General features: G+C 47.5%; 1 protein-coding gene across 2 annotated transcripts in view; it reads left to right on the top strand.

Annotated features, from left to right (window-relative positions):
• Positions 1–23,886, top strand: part of kif26ba (kinesin family member 26Ba) — a 238,953-nt gene that overhangs the window by 71,416 nt on the left and 143,651 nt on the right. For both annotated transcript variants that reach the window (XM_078405375.1, XM_078405374.1), the window contains one exon: positions 988–1,533. In XM_078405375.1, coding sequence (XP_078261501.1) covers positions 988–1,533 — 546 coding nt within the window. The remainder of the gene's footprint in view (positions 1–987; positions 1,534–23,886) is intronic.

Genomic DNA, 23,886 nt, shown 5'->3' with positions numbered 1-23,886 from the left:
GTTCTTTCTTTCCCAGTTCTGAAGAAGGATCACAGACCCAAAGTCCTGACTGTTTCTCTGTCCACAAATGCCGCCAGGCTTGCGTGATTCTAGCATCTTCTGCTGTTTTGTTTCTGACGTTGCCAGTAATGTCCACATGCCATGAGTTAACAACAAATAAGTTTGGGCAGAAGCCCCTGTGTGCGGCAACCTCTACATGATCACATCCATTCAATTCCCTCAGAGTGTGTGGTGTATTCATTGAAAAATTAATACCTTTTTGAGTAACGTTGTGCGGGGGAGAGCTCTGGTTCAATGCTGGAATTGTTTCACGTTGATGATTTGTGGGAAGCTCTGACCCACTGGTAATCAGGTTGAATGTCAATCAGGAAGTTTTCCTCAATGCTCCTTCTTTGGTTAATTGTGCTAGTGGCATCGATCCAACCTGCTGGAAAATCTGAAGAAGCGACTAATGGTCCCAAATGAGGAGGTTTGGAGATGAGGACTCCACCTTTACCTTATGGCAGGGCCATTCAATAGTCTGATTACAGCGGGTAAGAAGCTGTTCCTGAATCTAATAAGAAGGAACTGCAGATGCTGGTTTATGCCAAAGATAGACGCAAAGTGCTGGAGTAACTCAGCGGGTTAGGCAGCATCTCTGGAGAAAATAGATAGGTCACGTTTTGGGTCAGGACCCTTGTTCAGGTCTAAAGAAGACCTAAAGCAGTCTAAAGAAGCCAACCCAAAACATCATCTATCCACGTTCTCTAGAGATGCTGCCTGACCCGCTGAGTTACTCCAGCACTTAGTTCCTGATTCTTTTGGAATGTGCTTTCAAATCGTCATATCTTCTGCCCGACGGGAGAGGGGAGAAGAGGGAATGACGGGAGTGGGAGTTGCTGATGCTGGCATTAGAATTGTTGGTGTCTAAAGAGGATGTCTGGGCGGTGCTGGTGGGAGGTGGGGGCCTCGTCTGCTGAAGTAATGACCGGTTGTCTCTGCCCACAGGACCCGGCTCTCTCGGCACTGATCCACGACAAGCTGCAGGTGCCCAACACCATCCGCAAGGCCTGGAACGAGCGGGACAACAGGTGCGACATCTGTGCCACCCACCTGAACCAGCTAAAGCAGGAGGCCCTTCAGATGGTGCAGACGTTGGAGCAGGCAGCCTCCCTGGAGCCGTTTGACCCGTCGCCCGGCTCCCCCCCGCCACCGCTCTCCAACATCCCCTCACTGGTGGGCTCGCGCAATGTCGGCACGCTGCCGCCCCTCCGCGACTGGGCCTTCGTCCCCGCCACGTACGCCTCCGCCACCACCTACGCCGGCTTCCTCAGCAACAAGCACCCGGGCAAGCCCAACTCACTGGGTGTCGGCGGAGAGGCGGAGAGGAAGGGCATCATGTCCGCTCACCCCGGCACCAAGGTGGGGCTGCACATGCCCACCAGCCCCAGCAACGGCAACATCCTCAGCACCGTCGCCATCCAGGCTCACCAGTACCTGGAGGGAACCTGGTCCGTGTCCAGGTCAAACGGTGTGACCCTCTACCCCTACCCGGTGAGTACACACACGTCCCACTCACGTCCAACACACATGTACGGACACACACCACACACATACACACTTGCACACACACTCACAGCTGGGGACACACACACACACACACACACACACACACACACACACACACACACACACACACACACACACACACACACACACACACACACACACACACATACACACATAAACAACCAAATGGCATAGACACAAATATATACACACACACACATACCTACATATATATACGCACACATACAAACATGCACATAGACACACACAGATATAAACAGACAAACATGCATAGACACACAAATATATACACACACACACATACCTACAGATACAGACACACTGACACAGGCAAATATGCACACATAAAAAAGAAAGGCACATATACGCAAACGCACAGACCCACAAACAGAAAGACTAGCACATGCACACACACAAACTCTGCATGCAAAGACATCCTGCACAAATACAAGCACACCACGCACTCTGCTTGCAAACACAAACGCACTGCACACATTGCACTCTGTACACACATGCATACACACACACGCACACACAACCTTGTGCACGTTCTCACAAGAAGACAACAAATAATAGGAGCAGCAGTCGTTTACTTGGACCCTCCAGCCCCCTCCCCCCCCCCCCCCCACCCCCGTCATTCACTATGATCACGGCTGGTCCAGGCCGGCCTCAACTTTTCATTGCCATCTCCTGATAATCCTCAATTCTTTTTAAAATATTTATCCATCTCCACCTTATTTTTCATGTTCTGGCACTTCAGTTTTAAATGACCCTTACCTTGGAACTATTTCCCGTTACTCGTGAATCTCCCACTAGTTTAGTTTAATTTACATGTGCCCTGTCAGTACCTGCACCCCAGATCTTATCTGTTTAAATAAGGTCACCCCTCATTCTTCTAAACAACAAGCATTACAGATCTAAATTACACACAATACTCACACAATACAGAGACACACGTATACACACACACACACACACACACACACACACACACACACACACACACACACACACACACACACACACACACACACACACACACACACACACACACACACACACACACACAGTGTGTAATTATAATTCTGGTGGTCAAGCATGAGCAAAGATTTTATTAAACTGGAGAATATGCAGAAAAGATAGGATTCACACGTTTCTCAACAGGACTATGGACCTTGAGTTATAAAGAGAGTCTGGATAGGCTGGGGCATTTTCCTCTGGAGTGTAAAATGCTGAGGTATATAAAATCAATAGGGCATAGATAATGTGAATGGTCACAGTTTTTTTTCTCAGGCCAGAATCTAAAAAAAGGAGGCATGTTCAAGGTAAGTTTTAAAGGGACCTGAGGGGCAACTTTTTCACAAGGGGGGGGGGTAAGTGGAAGGAACTGCCAGAGGAAGTGGTAGAGGTGGGTATAATTACAATTTTTTAAAATACATTTGGACAGGTACAGAGAGCAAAAATATTTAGAGGGGTATGGGTCAGGCACAGGCCTATGAGACTAGCTTGGATAGATATATTGGTTGGCATGGATGAGTTGGGCCAAAAGGCCTGTTTCCGTGGTGTATAACTCCATGATACCCTGTACATAGGCACTCTGCAAACACAGGGCAATGAATTCATCCACATAAGTGCACAAACACATGCACATGCAACTCAGCACACACACATTCTAACACAGTCTAAGAATAAAGGGGAGGCCATTTAAAACTGAGGTGAGAAGAAACTTTTTCACCCAGAGAGTTGTGAATTTGTGGAATTCTCTGCCACAGAAGGCAGTGGAGGCCATTTCACTGGATGAATTTAAAAGAGAATTAGATAGAGCTCTAGGGGCTCGTGGAATCAAGGGATATGGGGAGAAGGCAGGCACAGGTTAATGATTGTAGATGATCAGCCATGATCACAATGAATGGAGGTGCTGGCTCGAAGGGCCAAATGGCCTCCTCCTGCACCTATTTTCTATGTCTCTGTCTATGTCTAACACACACCACATGCCCTCTTTAAATTAGGTATCTTGTAGGAATTTGTCACCATCTTGTGTTTTCCAAACTTTGGCATAGAAGCCATGATCTAACCAATAGGGTACAACAGAACCATTCTCACTGGTGACTAGTGTCAAACAAGGTACATCTTTGCCCCAACACATTCCTCAATCTCTCTTGCCACAATGTCACAAATTACCTCCAACAAACGTCTCTTGAAATGAATCTAAACTTTAGACCTAATAGGGAACTGTTCATGGCAAACTAACTATTGGAAATCATTACATCATCTCCTCCCAGATTCCACCGCTCCTCTGCATGTTCGGGGCAATTTCCAGTAAACAATTAACCTACCAACCCACACGTCTTTGGGATGTTGGAGGAAACTGGAGTGCCCAGAGGAAACCCATGTGTTCAAGGGAGAATGTGCAAACTCCACACAGATAGCTTGGAAGGTCAGGATTGAATCCAAGTGTCAGGAGCTGTGAGGCACCAACTCCACCAATGTGCAATGAGGGCCTTAAAAAACTGGATTGTTTGCAACCATATGGTGTTTTGCAAGCCTCATAGGAATTTGTCTCCACCTTATATTTTCTCCACTGTGGCATAAAAGCCATGGCCTAACCTCCAGTTTAAATTCCATTTGGAATATTTTGGAGGACCAAGAACCAAGAACCAAGAACAGAGCCAATCTCACTGAAGGCCAGTGTCAAATTAAGCTGCATCTTTGCCCCTCAGTTCCTCAGTCTCTCTTGCCACAATGTCACAACAATCTTCACCCTGGGAACACCCTGGTGGGTAATCAACTCCCCACCCATCTACACACTCCAGCATTATAGTTCCGAAGCCAATCAGAGAGCTCTGTCCCTTGCCCCACTTTGCCCCAGGAAAGGAAATGGAGTGCAGTTCAGAGGCCAACCTTGGCCACACTTAGCCTTCGCGAATGAATTTTTGTTTCCAATTGGAGAGTTAGGCTTGAATTAAAATGGCTGCCCTTGCCCTGATTTTCAGCATTCCCGACTGGTCAGTTCATCCGTGTTGAAACACAAGTTGGTGAACTTCCGGGTAATGCTTCCTTCCAAACTAATGATAGACTGGTTTCCCTGGAGCACGGTGCTGCCAGGACAGCACATGTGAACAAACACATTGCATTATGGGGGTTGAGCAGTGTGAGGCAGTCCTTAGCAACGATACAGCAAAAGACAGGTTCAGAACCACATTACAAGTGGACAACCCTATTAAGAGAAAAGCACACAATAGGAAAGAAGGTCACACACTTGAACTGAAGAAAATTAATTAACGCTGAGTTGGCACTCTCTCCCACCTTTTCACGATATGAGTGACCATTGTTTGATTTTTGGAAATTCTTTATCGGTTTGTAAATCATTTACAGGGAACCTGATGTTGAAGACTGGTTCCTGAAAAAGGCTGGCTCCCCGCTGTAAAGAATGGATTCCAGCCAGTAGTTGAAATTTGCTAATTGGCCTTCCTGGTGGCATCTGCTCCGCCAGTGGTGTCTGCTCTCCCGGCTATGTCTGTCCTCTTGGCTCTGTCTGCCCTCTGGGCCACATCTGCCCTCCCTGTCGTGCCTGCCCTCTGGGCCACATCTGCCCTTCCTGTCGTGTCTGCCCTCCCAGTAAAGTCTGCATTGCAATTTCATCTTCCTTCTCTGCTGCCATCTGACTAATTGACTTTTCTTTGGGAGGCCACTAGTCTTGAGATCCTGAGAAGTTTGAGTGAGCTCAATGTCTGTGTGTAATTCAGGTCTGAAATATTACCAGCCCATGTTCTCCAGAGTTGCTGCCTGACCAGCTGAGATCCTCCAGCACTCTGTGTTTTGCCCCAGACTCCAGCATCTGCAGTTCCTTGCTTCCCCCAGTTCTTGAAGTTGCATCCTGAGGAAACAACCTTGCGAGCATGTACCCTTCTGCTTAAAACCTTCCCGTCCCGATGCAGTTACCTCTGATTTGTCCAACTCAAGTAAGCAAGAATCAATCATCCTCAACCTCTGCTTACAGGCCAGGCACTTTGTTCTCACAATTACTCTAACTTGCTATTCTGACCGCCACAAAACTACAAAATGGAGCTCACAGACACAGTGGAGGTTATAGTCACAGTGGGGGTCACAGACACAGTGGAGGACAGACACAGTGGAGGTCACAGTTACAATGGAGGTTACAGATACAGTGGAGGTTACAGACAGTGGGGGTCACAGACACAGTGGAGGTTATAGACACAGTGGGGGTCACAGACACAGTGGGGGGTCACAGACACAGTGGGGGTCACAGACACAGTGGTTATAGACACAGTGGGGGTCATAAACACAGTGGTCACAGACACAGTGGAGGTCACAGGCACAGTGGGGGTCACATACACAGTGGGGGTCACAGACACAGTGGAGGTCACAGACACAGTGGAGGTCACAGACACTGGAGGTTACAGACACAGTGGAGGTTATAGGTACAGTGGAGGTCACAGTCACAGTGCCTTGTCTGGTCAGGCATGGTACAGTCACCATAACGACACTGCAGGAAATGGTGAAGCGTTTGTTAATAGCACTCACACATATTGGAGCAATTATCTCAAATAGACAAAGACTTTGTGATGAAATAATTTTTCAACCACTCGCATCATAATGATTCTCTTGCACAACGATTTTCGGCTGTTAATAGTGCCAGTGACACTATTTGTTAGAAGATAAAATGTCCCCTTTCCCGTGGAATGGGCCGTGAATGTGTCAAGCCTGAATTGCACCACATGGGTCATTCAGGCCAGTGGTCCAGGGACGGTCTTTGGAAGAACCACCCAAGCTGCTTCACTCCATCCCAGCCAATGTGCACCCTCTCTCCGGCTCCGCTTTCCTAGCTCTGCACTATATTTGCTTTCCAAGAGTCCGTCGTATTCCCGCAAAAAAGCTCCAATTGAATCCTTTTTCCTTTTTCCTTTCCACCAGTGTCCTTCAGATCACAAACACATGGAGTGCTAATTCCCAAAGGCAACTGAGACAGGTCATGTTGAGTTTATTGTCATGTGCACAAGTATGGTGAGGTACAGGTACAATGGAAGTCTTGCTTTTCTGCCTAAGAGGAAAACAATTGGAAGTGTTATGGGAGTCAGACTAATTGTGAGTGGGTAGACACAAATTGCTGGAGTAACTCAACAGGACAGGCAGCATCTCTGGAGCAAACAAAATAGGTGATATTTTGGATCAAGACCCATTTTCATGCTGAGAGGCAGGGGAGAGGGACCTAGTGGCATAAAAAGGTACAGAACAAATCAGAGCTGGCACCGACGATGCAGGAAAGGTGGAGCCCACAATGGTCCATTGTTGGCCGTGAAATAGGTGATAACGAAGGGATACGAGCAGTGAAAATAGCAGGACGACTGGGGTGGGGGAGGGATGAAGAGAGAGGGAATGCAAGGGTTACTTGAAATTGGAGAAATGAATAATTGTGTGTGGGGGTGACAAATACATGATGGAGTAAATGGCTTTCCTTTGTAAGTTATGATTTAGTGACTCTGGCTTGCCTCTGTGGCTCAGCCACACAATGCCAGGTAAGCTGTGCCTTACGTGTAGGAAGGAACTGCAGATGCTGGTTTAAACCGAAGATAGACACAAAAAGCTGGAGTAATTCAGCGGGACAGGCAGCATCTCTGGAGAGGAGGAATGGGTGACGTTTTGGGCCGAGACCCTTCCTCAGCTGTGCCTTATAATGCATTTCACTACATTTGTTTCAGAGGGAGAAAGGCAGAGAAGGATTGGCTGAAGTGCTTTGTTTTGGGAAGGGAAGGAAGAGGCAAAGAAAGCACTTAGGCTAATTGCACAGCAGGCTCCCATGAGCAATGTGGCAACGACCAATTAACCCACAACAAAGAGAAATTGATTGACCGAGATACCAAAGTAACACTATGGTGCATTCTGCATCTCACCTGAAAGATGGTACTTCTGACATCTTTCAGGTGATCTCAATCCTGATATAGTGTCTTGACCTGAACTGTCAACTAGCTCTGTTGACGCTGCCTGACCCGTTAAGTCCCTCCAACAGCTTGTTTTGAGCACTTCTGACAATGCACCAGTCCCCTTAGCAGTGAATGAAAATGTCCGGCAAGAATTTTGTGCGCACGTCTCTCTAGGTAAACTTGGACCCACAACCTTTCTCTCTGCACTGAACATTTACAGAGTCACAAATGACTTACCAATGTGATGTAAGGTGGTAGGAGAGATACAACATTCTCACAATAACGTGTTTGCAAGGAAGGGGGCTGAGGTACAATGAGGATCCTGCGGTGATCTGATTGAAATTGAAAAGAGGACTTAACAGTAAGTGTTACCAATTCAAAAGCAGCAGGTCCACGGGCTGGAAACCAAAGTAAGTGTCAGGTGCGGTTAATGTACTGGGCTGCCTCAGGCTGTGCTGTCTCACAAGGAGCCTCCACATGCCATGGCTTCTGTCAGACGTGACGTCGCTCTGCTTTTGTTCAGCACACAATCAGTGGCAGGTTGAAGATGCAGAACCCACAGGTGTGGCTTCCCAGCGGGCAGGGAGGTGCTAGTGACAAAGTCCCAGATAAATCCTGAATTGAATACTTTATTGTCACATGTGACAACTCACAGTGAAATTCTTTGCTTGCGTCCCTTCCCAAGGTATGCAAATAGTCGCCCATAAGGACCCTTACAAAGTTACAAACTCCCCCCCCCCCCCCCCCCCCGCCCACCACCCACACCAGTTCCCACTTTGTTCTCCCTCCCCCCCCCCGCTCCCCCACCCCCAAGGCGGTCCCCCCATGCCGTGTCCTCCATTGTTCCTTCCCTCGGCAGCGGAGTCTTCACTCCCCGTGTCAGTCCTCGTCCATCGGTCGGCGCCAACATCGACCGCCGCACCGACCTCTCCACTAACGTTGCCAGGTTACAAAGGTTAATAAACCTCATTGTAAAGGTCTTTAGCAAGGAAACCCTCTCACCGTAGAGAGTGTGTCTCCAATGGTCGGAGGACCTGGTAATAGGAGCAGGGGAGAGGTGTGGGGGGAAGTGACAACAGTAAAGTCATAGTCATATGGCATATAAACAGGCCCTTCGGCCCAATTCATCTATGCAGACCAGGATGTGCCCAAGCTAGTCCCATTGTCTGTGTTTCAATCATATTCTTCAAAAGGTTTCTCATCCAAGTACCTGTCCAAATGACTTTTAAATGTTGTTATTATGCCTGCCTCAACCACTACCTCTGGGAACTAATTCCATATACTCAGTACCCTCAGTATGGAAGCATTGCCCCTCAGAATCCTATCAAATCTTTCCTCTCTCATCTTAAACCTATGTCCTTTTGTTCTCGATTGTCCCTACTCTTGGATAAATACTCTGTACATTCACCCCATCTATTCCCCTCATCATTTTATACACCTCAATAAATCACCCTCAGCCTTCTACGCTCCAATGAATAAAGTCCTAGTCTGCCCAACCTCTCCTGATGGCTCATGTCATGAGTCCTCGCAATATCATGTTAAATCTTCCCTGCACTCTTTCCAGCTTAATACCATCCTTCCTACAGCAGCGTTGCAGGTGCCAGAGGTTATGGGGAGAAGGCACGAGAATGGGGTTAGGAGGGAGAGATCGATCAGCCATGATTGACTGGCAGAGTAGACTTGATGGGCCAAATTGCCTAATTCCACTCCTATCCTTTATGACCAAAACTGAACACAATTCTCCAAGTGCAGCCTCGCCAATCACTTGTATAGCTCTAACATTACATCCAAATGTCTATACTCAATACCCTGACTGATGAAAGCCCAGCACCCTGTCCACCTGCAATGCCTGTAGATTGGGGCCTGTTCCTGCATACTCTCCCCAGACGGTCAGGTTGTGTTCAGGGAGTTAAGTGTGGTGCAGTGTGAGGGACTGGAGTGCTGTTGATGGTGCTCACTGTCCTGGTACCCATTGGGTATGAAATACAAGGGCCGCTGCCTCTTGGAGTTTGTCACGCTACAGCGTGGAGGCAGACCTATCAGAACTCCGGGAGCCTCCAGGAATAACTGGTTAACCGTACAAAAAATTAATAGGCGCACCTTTGTTTCAGCTTCCTTGGGGCATTTTTGTGCACTTGGTATCGCATTATTGGAGCTGGGGCAGGGATGAAAGCTGTCGGATGGCATTGGGTCCTGTAATTAAATCTCCAGGAACATGTCTGCCCATATCTGGCAATGATATATGGAATGCCCCCACACTGGGGCAGCAGCCAGAGAAAGGTGCCCATGGCATGAAATCCTCCGCATCGGCTTACTTTAAGGGAAGCATTCCTTCCCTGTGGTCTACCTGATGCATGGGCTTATTGCAACACCCTCCATGGATCTGAGCCAGGCCATTCACAACCTTGTTATCAGACAGAAACCAGAACTCATTTCTGCACCAATTCTATGATTGCCCCCAAAACCAGCATTTCATGAGCCCTTTCTGGTTATTTTATCGTTATGATCTAACTTTATGAAATACTAACTTTATGATCCATATATGTAGACCCAGTTGTAATAAGACAATATAATGATATCTTATTAGAAGTATAAGAAAATATCTGCAGATGCTGGTACAAATCGAAGGTATTTATTCACAAAATGTTGGAGTAACTCAGCAGGTCAGGCAGCATCTCAGGAGAGAAGGAATGGGCGACGTTTCGGGTCGAGACCCTTCTTCAGACTGATTAGATTATATATTAGAAGTATATTGGGTCCCTAGTGATACTCTGACTGGGATTGTTATGTACAGGTCTCTCTAGCTAAAGAGGCAAATATTTTCACTTGAGGGAGTGCAGCAATGGTTCACCAGATTGATTCCTGGGCTTAGTTCTATGATACATTATACTGTCTGGGTCTGTACTCTTTGGCATTGAGTAGAATGAGAAGTGATCTCATTGAAATATGTGAAATTCTTCTGGGACTTGTCAGGGTACATGTAGGGATGACATATCCCCTTGATTGTGGTGTAAGAACATTGGGAATAAAGGCAGGAGTGGCTATTTAAGCCCTTGTGTCTGCTTTACAATTCAATTACGATATACTATTCACCACCACTTTCTTGCGTTAACTGCATATTCCTTGACTCTTTTAATATCTTAAACTCTATCATCCTCTGTCTTGAATACACTGGGTAACCCAGCCTCTGTGACCCTCTTGGGTAGGTAATCCCAAGGGAAAAGCAGGCAGGAAAACGAAGGAGGGATGAATAGTGTTAAAATAAATAATACCAACCTCGTCTGTCTGAAAGATATCAAGAACAGTGGTTTCAGAACTGAAGTGGTTGAATTCACTGATTCCAGTCAGAAGAAGAGGTACAGTAATTCAGGCTCATGTTGGGCTTTAGACCATGGGCAGGGAGATCAGAATGAGAGTGTGGGAGGGAATAACAGGGGCACGAAATGAAGAGCTTGGAGACATCCTTGCAGACTGGAGGCTTTGCAACAAAAGTTATCTCCCAGTGTTGCTGTTTCCTGAGAGCAGGAAGGTTAGATTTAAAATGGCAGTTGCTGCATCTCCCCACCCAGAGAGTTGTGAATGTTTGGAATTCTCTGCCTCAGAAGGCAGTGGAGGCCGAGTCACTGGATGCATTCAAAAGAGAGCTAGATAGAGCTCTTAGGGCCAGCAGAATCAAGGGGTATGGGGAGAAGGCAGGAACGGGGTACTGATTGTGGATGATCAGCCATGATCACATTGAATGGCGGTGCTGGCTCGAAGGGCCAAATGGCCTACTCCTGCACCTATTTTCTATGTCTATGTCTCTGTCTCCAAAGTAGCATGGGTAGATGAGTTAGGAAGGGGAGTGAGTGAAGGGCAGTCCAGAGTAACATGGGGAGGACACTTGAATGGAAAATGAAGAGAGTGTGCCATTTGGTAGTTGCATATTACAATAGAAGGTAGTGGGGGAGGATGCATTGACAATGGAATAGAGAAAATCTAAATGCAGTGTGCCATAAGAATCTAAAGAACGTTATCAGGAGTCTTAAGTGGAGGTAATTTCAGTAACAGTGTTCAAAATAATTGGATATGTATCTATGGGAAAAAAATTGTCGGGCGACAGGTAAAGGTAAGGTTGCTGGATTACTCTTGGATTGATCTAACGTGGACACAGCTGTGGAAGACACAAAATGCTGGAATAACTCAGTGGGTCAGTCAGCATCTCTGGAGAAAAGGAATAGATGACGTTTGGGGTTGAGACCCTTCTCGACCCCAAACGTCACCTATTCCTTTACTCCAGAGATGCTGCCTGACCCACTGAGTTATTCCAGCATTTTGTGTCTATCGTTAGTGTAAACGTTCCTTCCTGCACACTGGACACAGCTATGGTTCTGTGGCATCCTGTTTAAATTGGAAAAGAAGTTCAAACCACTCATAAAAATGGATGTAGACTGAACTGAGGATTTCCAGCAAAGCGTCACCCAATCTGCATGTGATCAGATAATGTGTGGAAAAACAAAGAATAAAGCTACTGCTGGCACTGTGCCTTTGGCTGGGAATCCAAAGTACAGCTCAATCAATGATGTGCCAATAAAACATTTCTAAAAAGCAATGAGAAGGAAGGAATTGGCTGAAAACAATTCTCTTTTGGCATCGCTGCAGAGTCTGTGGCTTTGTGGACATTGCCAAGTATTTGCATGTTATCCCAGCAGCTCTCTTGTTGAGCTGTCTGCCGAGACTCTGTGCACACTGCAGTCTTCATCTTAGTCACAGGGTTATGCTCTAAAAACTGAGCACATAATCCAGTTGACATGTCCAGTTCAGCACTGGGAAACCAATACACTGCCAGAGGTGCGTCCCTCGGGTGGATGTGAAAAGATGCATGCCACAGTTTAGAGTTCAGAGATACAGCGTGGTAACAGGCCCTTAAGACCACCGAGTCTGTGCCGACCACCGATCCCCACACGCTAACACTATCCTACACACACAGGACAATTTATAATTATACCAAACCAATTAACCTACAAACCTGTAGGTCTTTGGAATGTGGGAGGAAACCGGAGATCCCAAAGAAAACCCACGCAGGTCGCGCGGAGAACGTACAAACTCTATACAGACAAGCACCAGTAGTCAGGATCCAATCCGGGTCCCTGGCGCTGTAAGGCAGCAACTCTACTGCTGTGCCACTGTGCCACTTTGTTTTGAAGGAGAGGGATCGTGCCTGTACTTGGGGCTGGTGCATTTCCAACATTACAACTGTGAGTGCACTGCATGGACTCTTCATTACAATATTTGGGACATCCCAAACATTTTTCTACTGATCCCTTTTTAATTTCTCTAATTCTCGAGAAAGACAGAAACCACCTGAAATGACCCCCTTCATCTTCAAAAGAGGCAGCCATTTTAAAGTAGCCTGCCTTTTTGCATTTGTGTGACCATTTCCAGTCAAGTTATGCAAGCATCCTGTAAACATTCCAATATCACTCCAATGTGGCTGTGTGAACGTAGCAGACTCTTGTATCTTTCAGCCAGCGTGAGACACAGATCATTGGGCAGGTCACAGGGCATCAGTCCGTGCATGCTTTATGACAAATCTTGGCCAGGACACGGCATGTGTAACGAAAAATAAGCAAACTACAAATTTGGGACGGTTCCAAAAAATTCCATCGATGGAGTCAAGTTAGTCGACCTTTGCATTCAGGTTTAATGCAGATCTGGCCCGAAGTTATTTACATCTCAGTCTGTCAGCCAGGTTGAATGTTTATTGAAGGAATGTAAAACACCTTCAGGTATAACTGTTCACCCGGACAGGCAAAGAAGCGGAGTGGCAGAGGTGCGGGAAATGGAGGGCACAGCCGTCAGCCTCGGGTGCGGGAAGGTGGTGGTCTGTGCTCCTTGATGAGACCTGCAGCTCAGCCCTTCCCCCTCGGACTGTTCAGCAGCCTGCACCCACGCATTCACTGGATCCCGATGCTAACTTCGACTGCGTTCGGCTGCTTCTTTCATTGTGAGAGAAGAAATGTGTGTGAGGGAACGGCGGTAGCAAATGGGTTTGTATCTCCAGTGCAGGTAGTGACCAAGTCTGGGAAAAACACTCCCTCTAGGCCAAGGACAACTCTTGGTTGAGTCTGAAGGAGGGCCTCGACCTGAAACGTCACCCATTCCTTCTCTCCAGAGATGCTGCCTATCCCGCTGAGTTACTCCAGCTTTTTGTGTCTATCTTCCACAACTCTTAGTTCACACCTTCCCCGTTTCTCAAGAAAGCTAGCAATTGGGATCAGAAATAGGTCACCCTGCTTACGACTAATCTGCCCCTCTCTTCTCAGCCAGTTCCCCATCGCCCTTAATTCACCTATCTTTCAAAAATGAGTATCTCCTCTCTCGATTCCTCCAGTCATCCAGCATGTCTAAAACCTTTCAGGTAGGAATTGCCAGCGTTTCACCACCCTCTGCTTGGAGAGATTTCTTGGCACCTCTGTTTTAAATGACCGCCCCTGATTCTGTAACTATGTTCCCTTGTTCATGGTTATCTCACCAGTGGAAACACCTTGACATCTAACCTGTCGTACCCTCCAAGGTTTTTATATGTTTCAATAAGATCACCCTTCATTCTTCTATACTCCAATTAATAGAGATCTAATTTCTTCAGCAGCATGTGGTCGATAACCCTCTCATATCAGAGATGTGTGAATCGGGAACAAATTATGCACAGTACTGCAGATGTGGGCCCATTGTGACAACATCTATCCATCACTAAACTAAAACATCACTGGATGTTTTCAAGAGAGAGTTAGATTTAGCTCTAATGGCTAATGGAATCAAAGGATATGGGGAAAAAGCAGGAACGGGGCACTGATTTTGGATGATCATCCATGATCATATTGAATGGCGGTGCTGGCTCGAAGGGCCGAATGAACTACTCCTGCACATATTTTCTGTTTCTATGTTTCTAACCCAATTATTGGCTGCATCTGCCTGTTAATCCTTTGTGATTCATGCCCAAGAACTTCTCTGTCCCTCTGTACTTCACATATGCGCAACCTTTCTCCATTGGAATGAATGAATACTTTATTATCACATGTGGCAAGTCACAGTGAAAGTCTTTGCTTGCGTACCCAAGGTATTCAATAGTCGCCCCATAAAGGGCACCAACAAAGTTACAAAGTATCCCGTGCCAGGTTTCCTTCCTCCCAGCGGGTCCCCCCAAGCTGGATCCCCCATTGTTCTTCCCCTTCCATCACGGCAGTTCCACCACGTGGCCTGCTTTGTTCCTTTCCTTGGCGGCAGCGACCTCACCACACGTGGTCCGTCCTCATCCGTTGGTCGGTGCCCTCATCGACCGCCGCACTGACCTCTCCACTAACGCCGCCGGGTCCCCTCCTGACTTGTCCGTAGCGCTGATCCATGCCCCAGCCGCTGGCTCCACAGACCCAGGCCCCAGCCGCTGGCTCCACAGACCCAGGCCCCAGCCGCGGGCTCCACAGACACAGGCCCCAGCCACTGGCTCCACAGACCCAGGCCCCAGCCACGGGCTCCACAGACCCAGGCCCCAGCCGCGGGCTCCACAGACCCAGGCCCCAGCCACGGGCTCCACAGACCCAGGCCCCAGCCGCGGGCTCCACAGACCCAGGCCCCAGCAGCTGGCTCCACAGACCCAGGCCCCAGCCGCGGGCTCCGTCGACCCAGGCCCCAGCCACGGGCTCCACAGACCCAGGCCCCAGCCGCGGGCTCCACAGACCCAGGCCCCAGCCGCTGGCTCCACAGACCCAGGCCCCAGCCACGGGCTGCACAGACCCAGGCCCCAGCCGCGGGCTCCGTCGACCCAGGCCCCAGCCGCTGGCTCCGCAGACCCAGGCCCCAGCCGCGGGCTCCGTCGACCCAGGCCCCAGCCGCTGGCTCCACAGACCCAGGCCCCAGCCGCGGGCTCGGTCGACCCAGGCTCAGTCGGACTCGGGCTCCGTCGACCCTGGCCCCAGCCACTGGCTCCGCAGACCCAGGCCCCAGCCGCGGGCTCCACAGACCCAGGCCCCAGCCGCTGGCTCCACAGACCCAGGCCCCAGCAGCTGGCTCCACAGACCCAGGCCCCAGCCACTAGCTCCGCAGACCCAGGCCCCAGCCGCGGGCTCCACAGACCCAGGCCCCAGCCACTGGCTCCACAGACCCAGGCCCCAGCCGCGGGCTCCACAGACCCAGGCCCCAGCCGCGGGCTCTGCAGACCCGGGCTCAGTCGGTCGCAGGCTCCACAGACCCAGGCCCCAGCCGCTGGCTCCGCCGACCCAGGCCCCAGCCGCGGGCTCCACAGACCCAGGCCCCAGCTACTGGCTCCACAGACCCAAGCCCCAGCCACGGGCTCCACAGACCCAGGCCCCAGCCGCTGGCTCCACAGACCCAGGCCCCAGCCGCGGGCTCCACAGACCCAGGCTCAGTCGGTCGCGAGCTCCATCGGCTCGTGAGGCTCGGGCTCTGGCCCCGGCTTCTCCTTGGCCTTTCGGGAGGCGTCTAATATCATTTCGATAATAGTCCATGTTTAGATTCTTTTTACCACAGTGCATGACCTTGTCTTTCTCACATTAAACTCCAGTTGCCAATTTTCACCCTCGCATTCAACCTATTTATATCCAGCTGCAGTGTCCAAATAAGCACATTCCAGCGATAAGCCCTCCCCTATCTATTTGTACCAACAGCAAACTAGAATACCTTATGCCCCATCTCCTCCTCCTCCAGGTTATTAATATAAATAATAAATAACTGAACATCCTGGGGCACTCCATTGGTTACCTCCTTCCAACCTGAAAAAGACCCACTTATCTCAGGCTCAGTGTTTGTGTAGCCAGATTTCTGTGGGATAGTTGAGGGCCATGTCCCAAAACAAGCATCATCTGATGTTGGGTACCACAGTCAGGGCTTTGACTCTGTCAGGATCAGATCCCCCACACTCTACAAACTCTGGCTTGTTGTGAATAGACCAAACATTAAATCTCCTGTCAATGCAACTTTAGCGGAGAGAGATTGTTCCAATAACACTGCAAACAGAAACAATGGGATGACCGTATTCTTCTCGGCTGACAGCACTGTGGGAGCATCTTCACCAGAAAAGTTGTCTCAGTTGAAGAAGGCAGCTCACCATCACTTGCTATGGGGCAGGTGGGACTGCACAATAAATGCTGGCTTTGCAGGTGACAGAAATCGTCTGAGCCAGTGACTCAACTCTGCGCTTTAATACTTTGCAATGATGTGAAGTATCAATGCTTGAGCGAGTGTAGTTGATTAGCACTTGAACGATTGGCGGAGAGAGTCTTCTCAAAGATAAGTGTTTATTCAAAGAGTACCAAGTGATGATATAATGATGCTTGAACAGCATCTTATCATCTCTCTTAAGAATTTCAAACAAATAATTTTTAACTGCACTGTTTGTTGTCATGTGGGCAAAACAATTGTGCCTCCAGTGACAGTGTTCAATATCTTTCTTACACTTTTTCGGTGAAGGCCACTGAGATTGATTTTGATAGATTGAAAGATGCATCAATGAAACCAGATGCGTGGCGAGGGAGACCGGGAGCCGGGTCCTGTTGAGTGGAGAGGGAGGGTGGGAACCGGGATCCTGGTGAATGGAGAGGGAGAGAAGGAACCGGAGCCCAGATGAGTGGAGAGGCAGAGCAGGAAATGGGATCCCAGTGAGTTGAAGGGGTGGGCGAGATCTGGGGCCCTGGTAAGATGTAGAGAAGGGTGGCAACATCACAGAGTGATCTCAATGCAGAACCATTGGGTAGCATGAGTAGCTGGACAGCAGATTATCGGGGTTGTACTCTATCTCTTTAAGTGACTCAGTCAAATGCAGTGAATGGCCTTGGAATAGCTCAACACAATAAAGACATCAGTGCTTGCATTGATGAACATCAGCGGAGGTCTGGACTAACGATCCGGAGGCGTATGATGGATTTCCAAACTGATTTCAGTAACAGTGATCAAAACGCTCCCAGATTGCCATAAAATAACATTTTGCCTCCTGGCTGCTTGCAGTTCTGGGCACTGCCTGGACAGAAGTCCTTGTTTATTGCCGTTTCTTGCTGACTTTGGAGTTCTGCCTGACTGTAAATAACATCGATGGCTTTGAGCGAGAGGCAGGGAAAATCAAATCCCTATTCTGGCCAGCAACGGTGGATGCCAATTCTGGGGATCCTAACATTTAGCTGCAACTCAACCCCTGATTTTGAGACTGTGGCTAAACACCCCAAACTGCGGACAAGTTATCGATGCAAGCCCCATTACAAGTACATTTCAATGAGTTCATCTCTCACTTTCTAACCTCAAGGGAATAGGATCCCAATCTGTTTAATCGCTCCTTGGATGACAAAGCCACCATTGCAAGAAGCAATTTGATGAATCTTCAGCACACTCTCTTTCGTGTATCCTTCCTTAGTTACCTTGGGCAAACATACAGACAATATTCCAGCTCCAGTCTCATCAGGATCCCATAATAAAATGCAGTAAGACATTTTTACATTCGTAAGCAAATATTCTTGGACTAAAGGCCATCATGCTGCTTGCCTTCCCGATTGCTTGCGGAACCTGCACACTGTCTTTCAATGGTTCATGTTCAAGGGCATCAAGTCCCCCCCCCCCCAAAAAAAAACCCCAACAACTTCCAATCTCTCATTGGAAATGTGAATCCAGACCCACTGCCTTGTGATGGACTCTGAACTGCTCTCTGAAGTAGCCCACAACCAGCTGAAGGGCAATAGACAATAGACAATAGGTGCAGGAGGAGGCCATTCGGCCCTTTGAGCGAGCACCGCCATTCAATGTGATCATGGCTGATCATTCTCAATCAGTACCCCGTTCCTGCCTGCTCCCCATACCCCCTGACTCCGCTATCCGTAAGAGCTCTATCCAGCTCTCTCTTGAATGCATTCAGAGAATTGGCCTCCACTGCCTACTGAGGCAGAGAATTCCACAGATTCATAACTCTCTGACTGAAAAAGTTTTTCCTCATCTCAGTTCTAAATGCCCTACCCATTATTCTTAAACTGTGCCCCCTTGTTCTGGACTCCCCAACACTGGGAACATGTTTCCTGCCTCTAATGTGTCCAACCCCTTAATAATCTTATAGGGCAAGTAGAGGTAGGCAATATATGGCAATGCATGCAAGTATTGTTGCTTGATTTTAGACTACTGGATAGGATAACCTCCCATTTGAGAGCATAATAGTAAATATTGCAGTAACTTCACATAATGACTAAAATATAGTCAAGTCAAGTCAAGTCAAGTCAATTTTATTTGTATAGCACATTTAAAAACAACCCACGTTGACCAAAGTGCTGTACATCTGATTAGGTACTAAGGAAAAAAAAATGAAACATACAGTAGCACGCAAACAGTTCACAGCGCCTCCTCAATGAGCCTCAGACGCTAGGGAGTAGAAATAGGTTTTGAGCCTGGACTTAAAGGAGTCGATGGAGGGGGCAGTTCTGATGGGGAGAGAGATGCTGTTCCACAGTCTAGGAGCTGCAACCACAAAAGCGCGGTCACCCCTGAGCTTAAGCCTAGACCGCGGGATAGTGAGTAGAGACCGCGGGATAGTGAGTAGCCCCAAGTCGGCTGACCTGAGGGACCTGGAGTTAGAGAGGGGGGTTAGAAGATTTTTGATGTAGGGGGGGGAATGTCCATTTAGGGCTATAGACATATAAAATATAGACATTGAGTAGCTTACCTTTTCCTTTCAGTTGAATTCATTTCTCTTTCAAAGAGCTATATTTTCGTGTGTGAGCCTCATCAGTGAACAGTGACAGGCTTAATCATTATTTGAGACTTTCAGAGTAAACGTCCCAAGGCTCAGTAGATCGTGCTGCTATCTCAACCATTCTAGCGACCCAGGTTTGATCCTGATCTCTGACATTGAGTTTGCACGTTGTCCCTGTGACCAAGTGGACTTCCCCCAGGTGCTGCGGTTCCCTGACACAAGCCAAAATGGTATAGGCCGGTGGGTTAATGGGCCGGTGGGTTAATGGGCCACTATAAGTTCCCCTGCTGTTAGTAGGTTGGAGGAGAATCAAAGGGACTTGAGGAAGCTGGAAGAAAGAATTACAGGGAACAAGAGGGGGAGTGGGACTGATGGAAATGCAGTGAACATTGGCATCAACGCAATAGGCTGATTGACCTATTTTTATGTTGTATGAGAATTTGAATGTTATCAATTGAATGTATCAATTGAAAAGCAAAAAAAAAACTGCAGACGCTGAAAGACCGAAATAAAGATAAAAAAACGTTAGAAAAGTTCAGCAGGTCAGACAAAAGTTCAACTCTCCATAGATTTGTCCATTGATCTATTTTTCTATGCATCTATTTTTCTCTATGTAGATCTGTTGAATATTTCCAGCATTCTCTCTTTCTATTCCCTGATCTCATTATTTGGCTGTTTTAATAAGGATGAGAAAACATTGACATGCAAGGTTAGGAAATGGGGACTAGGATGCAGTGAAGTGGATTTAAACTTTGGAGGTCTACCTAAGGTTAAGCAGTGCTGGCTGGTTATGTTTTCTAAATGGTCTATTAATAGATCATTGCTTATCTGTCCACTAAATGTGAATGTTGTGGAGTGTGGCTGGCCTTGAATACTGATGATCCATTTGGTCAGAGACCAGCTGTTGGAACCTCTCCTGTGGATTTGTGACCTTGGCATCTGGTGAGAGATAAGATGTGCTCACAGCTACTGAGGGAACTTTTTGCTGCCTGTTAAACGATCTCTGCAGCTTCTCTGCTGGTTTTCCTAGGATGACTGAATTACCGCCTTCAGAACAGCACTTACAAAATGCGGTGAGGCCACACATGGAGTATTGTGTTCAGTTTTGGTCGCCCTGCTACAGGAAAGATGCCATTAAGCTGGAAAGAGTGCAGAGAAGATTTACCAAGATGTTGCCAGGACACGAGGGACTGAGTTATAAGTGGAGGTTGGGCTGGGTAGCTCTATATCCTTGGAGCATAGGAGACTGAGAGGTGATCTTATAGAGGTCTATAAAATCAGGAGGGGAATAGGTAGTGTTAGTGCACAGATCCTTTTCCCAGAGTCGAGGAATCAAGAACTAAAGTGCATAGATTTAAGGTAATGGGGAAAGATTTAATTGGATGTTGAGGGGCAACATTTTCATGCAGAGGGTGGTGTGTATTTAGGACAAACTGCAAGAAGAAGTGGTTGAGGCAGATATGATAACAAAATGCAAAAGACATTTGGACTGGTACATGGATGAGAAAGCTTTAGATGGATATGGGTCAAACCCAGGCAGATGGGACTAGTTTAGATAGGCATCTTGGTCAGCATGGATGTGTTTAACCGAAGGGCCTGTTTCCATGCTGTTTGATTCTATGACTCAATGATACAGGAACAAGGGTAGGCGCTTCACCCTTTCGAGACTCTTCCACCATTCTATATAATCACAGTTGATATGTGATCTATTGACATTCCGCCGCCTTCATCCCAAGTAATTTTATATCTTTAGTTTTCAATGTCATACTTAAAATTAACATCAATTCAGGACCTACTATTAAATGACACTCTTGGAAGAGTTCTAAAATGGCTGGGTTGTAGAATTATTTCCAAACCACACTGAAAATCTCGGTCCTTAACTTTAGGCTTCATCCTCTCATCCAGAATGCCAAGCAGATATTCCAGTCAAATGTTCGCAGAGACAATGGAATGAACAAGGTTTGATCAGCCATGATCATATTGAATGGCGGTGCAGGCTCGAAGGGCCGAATGACCTACTCCTGCACCTATTTTCTATGTTTCTATGTATTCAGCCCCTGGAGCTTGTCCTACCAAATACCATGATCTTAGCTGATATTTTTCTTAACAATATCTGCTTACCAAATCAAATTTAATCAATGATCAGATTTGAGATGATCCCTTTCCTCATATTTCCTTACAGCATAGACTGAGGCCATTTGGCCCATTGAGTCTATGCCACCTCTCAGATCCCAGTCTGATTCCCCAACTTATCTCACTGTAATCTCTTCTCCCTCACATGTTCATCAATTCCTCTCTGATTTTCCTGCCACCCGGCGGTTCTTTGGCGTGTGGGACGAAATTGGAGCACCCAATAGTTCCATGAAAGTAGTGACACGGAGAGACAGTGTGCTATGGAAAGCATTTGGCACTCATGTCTTTATCAGTCAGGGCACTGTTTACAGGATCTGCTTAATATGTTCTATTGTACAAGTCGTTGGTAAGACCGCACTTAAGGCATTATGCCTAGGTCTGGTTGCTGAGATATTTCAAGGATGTCATTAAGCTGGAAAGAGTGCAGAAATAATAATGAAGTTATAAGGATAAGCTGGGTTTTTTTTCCAGGTGTGTAGGAGGCTGTGTAGTGACCTGATAGAGATGTAATAAATCATGAGGGGCACAGATAAGGTGGATGGCCGCAATCTTTTTTTCTCAGGGCAGGGAAGTCTAAAACCAGAGGGCATGGATTTAAGGTGAGGGGGCGAAAGATTTAAAAAGACCCAAGGGGCAAAGTTTTCATACAGTAGGACGATGGGGATATCGAATGAACTACCAGAGGTAGCTGTAGAGGTTATCACAAAATACTGGAGTAACTCAGCAGGTCAGGCAGCATCCAGGAGAGAAGGCTGTAGGGGTTAGTAGAATTCCGATATTTAAGACATTTGGACATGTAGTTGGATAGAAAAGGTTTAGAGGGATAAGGGCCAAACACAGCCAAATGTGATTAGCTCAGTCAGCATTTTGGTTGGCACGGATGGGTTGGGCCAAAGCATTTGTTTCCGTGCTGTATAACTCTGACTGTGACAATTGGGGTGAAACCTCGTAGCCTTGGGCAGAGCAAGTAAACTCCACACAAACAGTGCTGGAGGTTGGAATTGAAGCTGGGTTCCTGGAGCTATGTGGAAGCAGCACTACCTGCTGCACCACTGTGCAGCTTTGATGTTTTGAATGACTGCAGCCTCAATTCTTTTCAGTTTTTCCCTGGCATCAGCCCTAAGGACTGCAGTGTTAATTGTTACCATCACACCCCTTATTCTGGCTCCCTCCAGTTTTTCTTTCTATGTACACAAACAAATCCTTTAATCATCTCAAACACCATAATTAGATTATCCCTCTTTTATGCTATAAGAATGTTAATTTATATATAATAAATAAAAACCGGGAAATAAAATCCGGTTTCTCTGTTTGGCAAAACGGTCGCTGAGTCTACGCTTGGTCTCGCCTTTGTAAAGGAGGCCACATTGGCAACAGCAGGGGTAGTAGCTGAAGTTAGAGGAGGTGCACGTGAACCTCTTTCTCACCTGGAAAGACTGCTGCGGTCCCTGGATGGATGTGAGGGAGAAGGTATCAGGCAGATGTTACATCTCATGCGGTAGCAGGAGAAAGTACCTGGGGTGTGCGAATGATTTGTATGGGAAGGGATGAGTGAACTAAGGAGTTGCAGAGGGTACGGTCTCTGTGGAAGGCAGAAAGGGGTGGGGAAGGGAAAGATGTAACTGGTGGTGGGATTACTTTGGAAGTGCAGAAATGTTGGAGAAATTGTGTTTGATGCGAAGGCTGGTGGGGGGAGGGGAAATGAGAGCATAACTGTGAGATGCAGTGGAGACATGAGTGAGGGATCCTTTATGCAAGCAAGGAGAAAACCATGTTCACTAAAGAAAGCGGACATCTCACAGTGGTGCAGCGGTAGAGTTGCTAACTTACCGTGCCAGAGACCCAGATTCGATCCTGATTCCAGGTGCTGTCTGTATGGAGATCGTACATTCTCCCTGTGACCGCACGGGGTTTCTCTGGGGGCTCTGGTTTCTTCCCACATTCTAAAGATGTGAGGGTCTGTAGGTTCATTGGCTTCTGTAAATTGTCCCCCAGTGTGTAGGATAGAACTAGCCTACGGGTGATCACTTTTCAGCACGGACTCGGTGGACCGACGTTCTTGTTTCCACGCTGTATCTCTAAAACTAAAAATAAAAACGGAAACGAAAACTAATCGAGGATGTCCTTGAATGGAAAGCTTCATCTTGAGTGCAGACACGGTGGAGACGGAGGATTTGAGAGTAGGGGATAGTGCCTTTGAAAAAGGCAGAGTGGGAGGGGGTGTAGTCCAGATAACTGTGGGAGTCAATAGGTTTGTGGTAGATGTCAGTGGATAGTCTGTCCCCTGTGATGGAGACAGAGAGATCAAGAAAGGAGAGAGAGGTGTCAGACATAATCTGCTTTAGTGGAGTTGATTCGGGGAGATTCTTTAGCCAGGACACTGAGATAAACTCCCTTTACCTCATTCACATTGGTACCATGGATTCAGTTTAAAATCTCGCAGGAAGGTTGTCACTTCTGATGTTGCCGAGCTTGTTGAGGTTATTGGCCTGGTTCTCTTTCTGGTGAGACTTGAACCAACAA

This window comes from Rhinoraja longicauda, chromosome 9 (assembly GCF_053455715.1).
Source record: "Rhinoraja longicauda isolate Sanriku21f chromosome 9, sRhiLon1.1, whole genome shotgun sequence".
Classification (NCBI taxonomy): Eukaryota; Metazoa; Chordata; class Chondrichthyes; order Rajiformes; family Arhynchobatidae; genus Rhinoraja; species Rhinoraja longicauda.
Note: the sequence above shows the minus strand (reverse complement) of the source record. Positions and strands in the feature narration are given on the sequence as shown.